The 9,847-nt window shown below is 44.0% G+C and overlaps 1 protein-coding gene across 2 annotated transcripts in view; it reads right to left on the bottom strand.

Annotated features, from left to right (window-relative positions):
• Positions 1-8,562: 8,562 nt before the first annotated feature.
• CDH13 (cadherin 13) overlaps positions 8,563-9,847 on the bottom strand; it is a 1,010,942-nt gene continuing 1,009,657 nt past the window's right edge. For both annotated transcript variants that reach the window (XM_086350076.1, XM_086350077.1), the window contains one exon: positions 8,563-9,583. In XM_086350076.1, coding sequence (XP_086206202.1) covers positions 9,576-9,583 — 8 coding nt within the window. In that variant the 3' untranslated portion in view covers positions 8,563-9,575. The remainder of the gene's footprint in view (positions 9,584-9,847) is intronic.

Raw genomic sequence — 9,847 nt, 5'->3', positions numbered from 1 at the left:
ACTTCTCGCGACGACCGAGGCCAGTTTCACGGGACCACTGGGCATTCTGGGAGTCGTAGTTCGCGTCACGCGCCGGAAGGGCCTGTCGCATTGCGCTTCCGTTCCGAGGCGAGGCCCCGCCCAGCACTTCCCCGCCCCTTTCCATAAGCCACGCCCACCCCACCGCCCCCACCGCGGCCCGCTCCGCGCCCGGCTCCTGGCCCCGCCCCGCGCCCCGCTCCTGGCCCCGCCCCGGGAGGAAAAAGGTGAAACGAACGTGCTGTGAGGCTTGGATCTGGAGTTTTGTTTGGTGTCTGTTTCTGGCAGGAGACTTTGAGACCTTTCTATCGTGACTGAAAATTTCAAAACAGCCAGCAAATTTGACACCTTTTCAGTGGAAGCTTGTTTTCTTTTGCACTTAAGCAGAAAGACGACATACTTTGTTGCTTTATGCAAAAGCTCCACTAATTTATCATCATAGCTGATACACTTACTTTGTGGAGTTGACACACCAAAGTTAACTGAATATTGTTCTCTTAACAAAATTGCTGTATCAAGTGTGAGGCACCAGCAGTTAACCTTTAAAACTTTGGTTTTGAACAACGTTCATTTCTGTTTAAGTGTCTTATGTCCTCTTTGCATTAAAAAAAAAAAACAAAAACTATTTCTTAATTAACTGAGTGACTGAAGTAGTTCTCTTTTCCCCTTTCGAGATGGTTTGGGTTTATTTTCATGCTTGCGCTTTGCTTCAGGCCGGGCCTTGTTTCTGGATCCTCAGTTCTCCGACTTGCACTAAACAGGACTGATGCTTATGTGTCTACAGCTGCAGTGAGGTGTCGTGTTGGTTGAGCAGGGGAGGAGTGACCACCGCAAGGTGGGCCTTCAAGAACTTGTCATTGGTTCTTTCCTTCCTGACTTGGCACCCACATCAGCTGTTAGGACCTAAGCCTGCTCTGAGCTGTGTGCACTGGGGTCTCCAGGTCACCGCGTGCAGGTGAGCCTCAGGTCTGACGATGCCCCGCAGCAGCTTCAGGCTGTAGTACCCCGGCCTTCTGGTGGCCCGGGCTGCACTGGCTCCAGCCTTTCCTGGACGTTCCAAACCTTTCCAGTCTCTCTAGACCCCGTGCGTCATCCCCTCATTCTCAGAGGATGACTGACTATTCTACTTTGCAGTGAAAACAGAGACTATTGTCAGAACCTCCCTCCTGATCTACACATGTCCCTCCATCAGCACCTGTATCACTTCAGCCCTTTCCCCTCAGAGGACAAAGTGACCTTGATGAGTTTGGGGGTAAGTATGTGCCTGTGAAATCAGGGAAGCCTGGCATGCTGCAGTCCATGGGGTCATAAAGAGTTGGACATGACTGAGCGATTGAACTGAGCTGATGAAGTCATTGTCCCCATCAGAACCAGAAATATCTGCCACACCCCCAAAGTTTTCCTGATACACTAACATATACTATTAATATTAAATATATGTAATATAGGTAATACATTTTATATAATAAAATAAAATACTTCATCAGATCAGATCAGATCAGTCGCTCAGTCGTGTCCGACTCTTTGCGACCCCATGAATCGCAGCACGCCACGTCTCCCTGTCCCTCACCAACTCCCAGAGTTCACTGAGACTCACGTCCATCGAATCAGTGATGCCATCCAGCCATCTCATCCTCTGTCGTCCCCTTCTCCTCCTGCCCCCAATCCCTCCCAGCATCAGAGTCTTTTCCAATGAGTCAACTCTTCACATGAGGTGGCCAAAGTACTGGAGTTTCAGCTTTAGCATCATTCCTTCCAAAGAAATCCCAGGGCTGATCTCCTTCAGAATGGACTGGTTGGATCTCCCTGCAGTCCAAGGGACTCTCAAGAGTCTTCTCCAACACCACACAGTTCAAAAGCATCAATTCTTAGGCGCTAAGCCTTCTTCACAGTCCAACTCTCACATCCATACATGACCACAGGAAAAACCATAGCCTTGACATTGTGTTATAAAGTAGTAATATTTTTTTTAATGTGTGTTAAAAGAACACTAAATGTAATGAATGCCCTGTGGTAAATTTTAAGTATAGAGTATTGTGGCTATGAGCACTATTCTCTAGTGGATCTCCAGAGCTTGTTTATCCTGTTTAAATGAAACTTTTTATCTCTTGACCAACATCTCTCCCTTTCTGCCTCCTCCAGCCCCTGGCAACCACCATTGTGCTCTCTGCTTCTATGAATTGAACTGTTATACATCCCACACACAAGTGAGGTCAAATATTTGTCTTTCTGGGTCTGGCTTATTTCGCTTAGTAAAATGTTCTCCAGGCCCATCCATGGTGTCCCAAATGGCAGGGCTTCCTTCTTTTTAGAGGCTGCATGATACTCCATTTTGCGTACACACCACGTTTTCTTTATTCACTCATCCGTCAGCGGACAGGTAGGTTGTCTGCACCCCTTTGTTGCTGTTCAGTCTCTAAATCATGTCTAACTCTTTGTGACCCCATGGGCTGCAGCAAGCCAAGCTTCCAGGTCCATCACCAACTCCTGGAGTTTGCTGAAACTCATGTCCATCAAGTGATGCCATCCAACCATCTCATCTTCTGCCACCCCCTTCTCCTCCTGCCCTCAGTCTTTCCCAGCATCGGGGTCTTTTGGCTCCACCCCTTGGCTGTTGCAGATAACGCTGCAGCGAACCTGCGAGTGCAGACATCTCTTCCAGATCCTGATTTTATTTCCTTTGTATAAATATTTAGTAGTGGGACCGCTGATCGTGTGGTAGTTCTCTTTTTAATTTTTTTGAGGCGCCTCCATGCTGTTTGTGAGCAGGACTCACGGTGGAGACTGTGGCCAGTGTGGCCAGGCAGTAGGATCTGTGGCCAGCTGCTGAGATTCCTCAGTGCTGTGAGCCCCGGGCACGTCCTCTCAGCTTCTAGCCGGCTCAGACTATATTCAGTTGTGCAGATTGCCTCTGTGTTCTTTGCGGGACAGACAGAGTGGCCTTTTGGGCAACATGCTGCAAAGGTGGGGGGAGCAGAGACTCAGTTTGCTTTCCCAAAGGAGAAACTGTGGACCAAGGAGTCTCTTGGCTGTGAGCTGGGCTGCCTTGGAGGATGGGTGATGCAGTAAAGTGAAACTCTTCTTGTCTTTATTCAGGTTCCTCTGAGAAAGGCATCTTTTTCAGTTTCCTTTTGCTCCACTGAGGTGCTGGAACATCTCAGGTGTACTCCTAGGCTTCCATAAAGGTGTCCTAATCCATGAGTGGTCATTAAATTGATGTTTCTGGGGGAGGGCGTGTGGACTGGAGCCTCTCATTCTGCCATTTTGCTCTGTATTTTTTTCGATCATCACTTGACTATATCCTGAGTGATGCTGGTTTTTCATTCATAGTAGGCATGATTTTCATTAAAATATATTGACTTAAGTAAAAATCACAAATTTAAAGGTATACAGTTTCACGCTATGGCTGTAACTGACAGCATGAGTGGCTTCTTGGTGTGGTCTGGTTAGGTGAGGTGGGAGATGGATGTCCTTAAACCATGAGGATGCTCCCGTAGGATGACAGTTTAGAAAATTCTGCCTTAAGAGAAGGCAGGGCAGCAGAGATAAAGAGGTAGTGCTTGCTTTAAGTAATTTGTCATTACACACTTTGGGAAATGCTGCTGAATCAGAGGAACACATCTCTTCTCCTTGGGGATAAATCACAACCAGGACGGTTGGGAATTTCTATAGGTGCTGGATACCCATTTGGTATAGAACAAGCCTTCAGTAATCCTGAGCAGAGAAGATGCTGCCTTGCTGGTGTGAGGAAGGGCAGGGCAGGGATTCAGGGTCCATTCTTGGTGGATCAGAGGAGGAGCACCAAAGGTAGGCCTTTGTTATGGAGAGAAACAAACATTTAATTTAGTTCTGACAAATTTAATTTTGAAACGCCTTTGCCCCAGGACAGTCTTCCTGGCATGGATTCCCATGTGACATCAAGTTTTGCTAGTGTCCTGGAGTGCACCCTGGGGACAGCCTCTGGTGACTTTGACTTGGGAGGGTCTCTTTGAGGTTGCGTTCACAAAAGAAAAGAAAACTGCTTTCATGGGAAGAATGGTGTCACCGGTGGCATCCCGATCCACCTCCAATTGTTTTGCTTCTAGTTTGATGTGTTGGTTGATGTTTCTCATGTTCATTATGGCAGTTTTCCAAATTAGTGTCACTGTGATTGCCTGACAAGGAATCAATTTCCTGTTTGTTTACCAAAACTAGCAATTTCCTGCAGACAGACTGCCTAGAGAGGAAGGAAATGTTTCTTAGCGACTCTTGACTTACAAGTTTGGTTTTGGTGTGCTTCACTGATCTTGTCATTATTCAGTGGCTTTGTCATCATCAATTTCACGCATTGTGTGTAATGATACAAACTTGGTTCCGTTGATTCCTGGTGACATATGGGTGGTACTGGCTTAGGATAAGTAAGTAGGAAAAGATCAGTGTTGGAGTCACACATACACTTTCTAGGAGTTTGAACAAACTCCAGCAGATAGTGAAGGACAGGGGAGTCTGGCGTGATACAGTACATGGGGTCGCAAAGAGCTGGACGCAACCGAGCAGCTGAACAACCAAGGAGTGAGGCCTGGCTAAGACAGCTTTAACTATGTCAATGGAGTTTTCTCATCTGTACAGTGGGGATAATCTCTATTTCACTGTTCTTGAATTATATAAATTATCTATGTAATATATAGTTATATATTACATATAAAATGTATAACATAATATGCAAATACACACACAAATAATGTAAAATATCTCACCATAGGAGGCTCTTACCAAGTATTAGCATCCTCCCCTTCCCCTTTTTGCTTAAAATCTGAATTAAGTCATCTTCTTGACATCTTCCTGTACCTGGTTATCTCTCTATTTCACTCTGTATCTTTCTACCTCTCTCTACCTACCTACGTACCTACCTACCAATCATCTATATGTTTTTTTCCAAGTCTGAAGGATTTGACTGTTATAAAAGAAGATAGGAAAAGAGTTAATTATTAGGCAGGCAGGCAGCACTTGGTTTTACTTTGGTCATTAAATATTATAGGCCAACCAGAGCACCATTTGAAAAAATATACCTTTGTTTTGTCACTGTGTTTAAACTGTACTAAAGCCAGTCTAAGCCCAAGCACACACATTAAAAATCTCAGATCACCTTTATTTGACTGTTTCACAAACAAGTTAAAATTTCATGGCAACTACACAGTAAATCAAATGTTAATTTATAGCCCAGAGACTATAAGAAAGTCAGCAACTAGGGCCCAAAGGTACAGTATCTTCAGTTGAATGAAAAAAGTTTTAAATAATAAACTTTTATCTCTTTAAAATGTCTATGAAAAAATTCATTTAAAATTTCTGAAAAATTTTATCTTGGGGGAAATAAATAATATTTAACACCAGAACAGGATTGACACAAATGCATGACAATGCAAATATTTTTCATATAGCCTTCATTTTAAACCCTTTAATAATCTGAATGCATGTATATGATAAAGAATGACTAATTTTATAAAGGAAAAGCTTTAAAAAGTAGCAGAAAATGGAGAATTCAGCATATATTTATAGGACTTCTATGAACCACTTTCTCAAAGACTTCAGAGCTTTGTAGTGAAAATTACTATGGTTTTACTACACCCATTGCTTCTCACTGCATCCCTACCACCCAGCAAGCACTTGGGGCCGGCTCAGAGGGTAAAGAATCTGCTTGCCAATGCAGGAGACCTGCATTCGATCTCTGCTTTGGGAAGATCCTGTGGAGAAGGGAATGGCAACCACTCCAGTATTCTTGCCTGGAGAATTCCATGGACAGAGGAGACTGTTGTGTCCGATAGAGTCAGACACAACTGAGCGACTTGGGACCAAACACATTTCCAAAGCTTACCAAGTTCAGCAACCCTCCAATGACTGCTGTTCTGATAGTGATGCAGCGTGCATGGTAGGAAGAAGCTTTTCTGCCTCCCAATTGGATGACTGTCTAAATGATTTGTTTAAATCATAGACTTATTCTTAATTTATAGAATTAGAGTTCCTATCTGAAATCCTTAGTCACACATTTAGTCCCCCCATTTTTTCCTGTGTCTACAGATTTTGTATACGCTTTTACATTGTTGTTGTTTAGCCACTCAGTCGTGTCCTGCTCCTTTGCAACTTCATGGACTGTAGCCCGCCAGGCTCCCCTGTCCATGGGATTTCCCAGAATACTGGAATGGGTTGCCATTCCCTTCTCCAGGGGATCTTCCTGATCTAGGGGTGGAACCTGCGTCTCTTGCATTGGCAGGTGGATTCTTTACTATTGAGCCAAACACAGTCAGAAGTAGATAAATTTTTCAGCAGTGGGCTAATCCAGTAGCAATAGGAAATAAAATAAGGGTAATGCATTTTACATAGCAAAGGAATTATTGATTGCAGTAGATGAACAATTATGAAAGCCCATTATCATAGGATTACAAGAAGTCCCAAATCTTCCGAGTCTCAACAGCCAGATAAGAAGATGGTTGCATCATCTTTATGAAAAGTGCAGCTACGCACCACCATCATTATCATCATCATCTTCACCATCACCGCCATCATTATTATTATCGTTTCTATTATTTAGTAGTTAAATAGAAAAGGTAGTTTCTTCTTTCTCAACGCTCACCTTTCTCTTGTGACTTTTCTCTCCCTGGTGTGATTTACCCGATGATTCCTTCTTAAGTCAACTACAAGTGGCTAGATTAGTGCGCTCTACTTAGAAAATCAGAAAATGCTTGGAGACCCTTTAGCATTTGTCTATAGCCAAGTACAGTGCAAGCTCTTAAAGATCCCACACAACACCCCCCACTCAGCTCTCTACCCCGCTCAGTCGGTTTGGTAGTGACTGGGTACTTGGGAGGACTTTTGGATCACTTGGAGTTAACTTTTGGATCACCGAGATCTCTGATTTCACACCTACCATGAAATGTAGCTGGGTTTATTTTGTTATGATGTTCAGATTGGCAGGTGCTGGCGGAGAGCCAGGGCAGGTACCTCTACCTGAATGATGTCCATCGGGAGAGAACTGTCAGCACCGAGGGGAACTTGTATCAAAATTAGAAAATGTTCGCATGTTCTTCTTAGAACAAACCATCTGAAACAATTAATCATGTGTAAAATGGGGAGAAAATGTAATTTTTAATTAACTAAGGTGGTTAATACACTAATTAAAAAATGGAGAAGGTGTGACTTCATTCAGTGAAAATAAAATCCCCACAGTTTTGTGCTTAATGGGAAAGAAATTTCTGGCTCTCACTTGACTTTTTTTTTTCCAGTAACTTAGACTGAAATAAAATACATTGGTAATTATGAAATAACATTTTGATTCTGCAGTGCAACTGTATTCTAGCAATATAAATACACCCTATGATTCAGGAAATGGTACCGTTTTGGCTCCTAAGAATTGGTCTGTTTTGTTGTTGTTTTTGAAGGGATTCAAAAGAGCAACATGACAGAAATATCTCTGTCTTGATGAGGATCCTGGGGACAGGGAATAAACTTAAATACGAGAAAATTAAGGCATATCCTGCTTGTTCATGAAGTATGCCCTTTACTCTGATTTCTTAGTGTTCTATGCTAAGTTGAGCTACCGGCGCCATTTGTAAAGTGCTGCAGAGCCTGTGGGCTTGAGAGGCAAGGGCAAGTCTTACACTCGAGTGGACGGTCACTCGATGTCTGTCTTCTTCCCCAGGGAGGGCTCAGGATGAAGCGAGCTTCCTGATGCCTAGTTAGCGAGCCTGTGAGCCAGGCTGCTGACCGCCTGGCCTCTGAGGATGCTGCTGGATATGCTCCGTGGTGAGCCCTCCCCTCTGCCTTGCAGGAAGAGGGGAGCGAGCTCCACCGGGGAGACACGGGGCTGCGTCCTGTGAAGCCAGAAGAGGAAACCTGGTAAAGTGTGACTGCAGGCTTAGAGCCCCTGTCCCTGAGGCTTCTCTGTACCCTCAGCAGGGCTGCTGACTTTCCCACTCACCCATTTGATGTCGGGGGACCCAAACGGCCAGCCAGAAGTGTGAACTCGCACTGGGCAAGACCCAGCGTCTGCGACATTAGACGCCAACATAGAAATCAGAGAAGAGCTACCGTCCGGCAGTTTTAACCACCAACACCCATTTATTTTAATGAAAGAAAAAAAAATCTCTGCATTCTATATGCTTCAAAAAGATTTACTATAGAAACAAATACAATATATGGAACTCTATCTGCATAATTTCACTACAATAAAGACAACATATGACTTCTAGTTCCTATGAAGGCAAACTCAAAAGCACAGGTGCAAACAGAGATTGCATAAGAAAGCGTGTGCGCACCCGCGCGTGCCCGCGAGTGTGGTTAAAACCTTTAGTAAGCAACGGCATTAAAATATGCTAAGACACTTACCTGACCCTAGCTCGTGTCGAGCGCTAAGAAAAAGCCACAGGCTGTCACTAGTTTATCTGCTAGAAAAATTTGGTGTGAGCTTTGATGGTTCAGTTACAGCGTATGGACAAGAAGATAACCTTGGTACAAGCACTAACCTCCGTCTTATGTTCGCATGCTCACAGAATAAAAATCAGTTACTTCTCATACATAATGAACATCTTTTATTTTCAGGTTTGCAAACGACGGCCGTCGATTCACACAAAAGGGTACTTTTAAAACTACCTGTATTTACTCTATTGTATGCATGTATATAGGAAATGATCGGTGTGCATGTGCGTAAATGTATGTCTGTACATGTGGGCCGATATATGTATACACATGGTACCTGATGGCCTCTTCGGACGCATGTGTGACCTCCATGATGACGCTGGCTGTTGTACGTATGCCAAGGAGGGCAAGGTTCTCTATCCTGGGCCAGGTCCCCAGAAAACCCACTGGGACTGTGGTTTCCGGACACTTACAAATGCATAGAGGTAGACGCCCATGCATTTGATGGTGAAACGTCCAGCTCTGCTCCTCACCACCGTCACTCAGGATCATCCTCACATAGGATGGCAGTGAAAACTGTCCCCCTCTGCGGACCTGCCTGGACAGTGGGTTGAGGAGAAGCTCCAGCTCTGTGCTCTGCCCTAGTGCTGAACTGGACGCTGAGGCCCTGGAGGGGTCAGCTGCTTTAGCTTCTACCCCTTCTGTGCTTAACCTCTCGGGAAAGGGTGACAGTATATGAGGACCAAGCTTCTGTAGTCTGTCTCTATAAATACTGGGTATATACACATACAGATACGCATACATATACAAATACTAACCCACAGACCAAACCGGAAGTGTGGAGTGCTGACTAGCAACATGGCAAACACATCAGGAAAAGTATTCATTGTTCCTCCTCCCAGAAGGTCAAGTTCTATGCCATGATGTTTAAAACACTCAAGGGAAAATTCAGAGGATTCCATTAATTAAAGGGGAAAAGGAAGATGCTGTCAAAATGGTGAAGTACAGATTAAGTGAAAATTGCAAAGAAAACGAAAATCTGAAACAATTGAGGCCTGGTTGTGAAGTTCGAGAGCTGTAAACTGCAATCTTCAGATTTGGATTTTTTTTTTTCTCTTTTTCCTGTTGCTATGGAAACTTGGGAATCAAGCTTCAGGTGTCAGGAGTTCTCACAGACCTGAATGGAAAAGACTCAGAGTCAAGTCAAGGAATATAACAACTCGATTCAAAAACATTTTAGCTAAATACTAGATACATGACTGGCAAGCTATAATAAATGCATTTATAAATATTGTACTACTTTGGGGAAGGTTTTTTTTTTCCTTAAGCACAACATTTGAAGAGAGAAGGAATAGTTCTGCTGGTTTATGACTCAAAAAGCTGGACTTCTCTGAAAATGCGAATACCACATGTCTCACACCTCAGATCAACCGTGGCCCCT

The sequence above is a fragment of the Bos grunniens genome, chromosome 18, assembly GCF_055505025.1.
Source record: "Bos grunniens cultivar Pamir isolate PY7600 chromosome 18, Bosgru_T2T1.0, whole genome shotgun sequence".
Lineage (NCBI taxonomy): Eukaryota > Metazoa > Chordata > Mammalia > Artiodactyla > Bovidae > Bos > Bos grunniens.
This window is presented reverse-complemented; position numbering and strand designations above follow the sequence as displayed.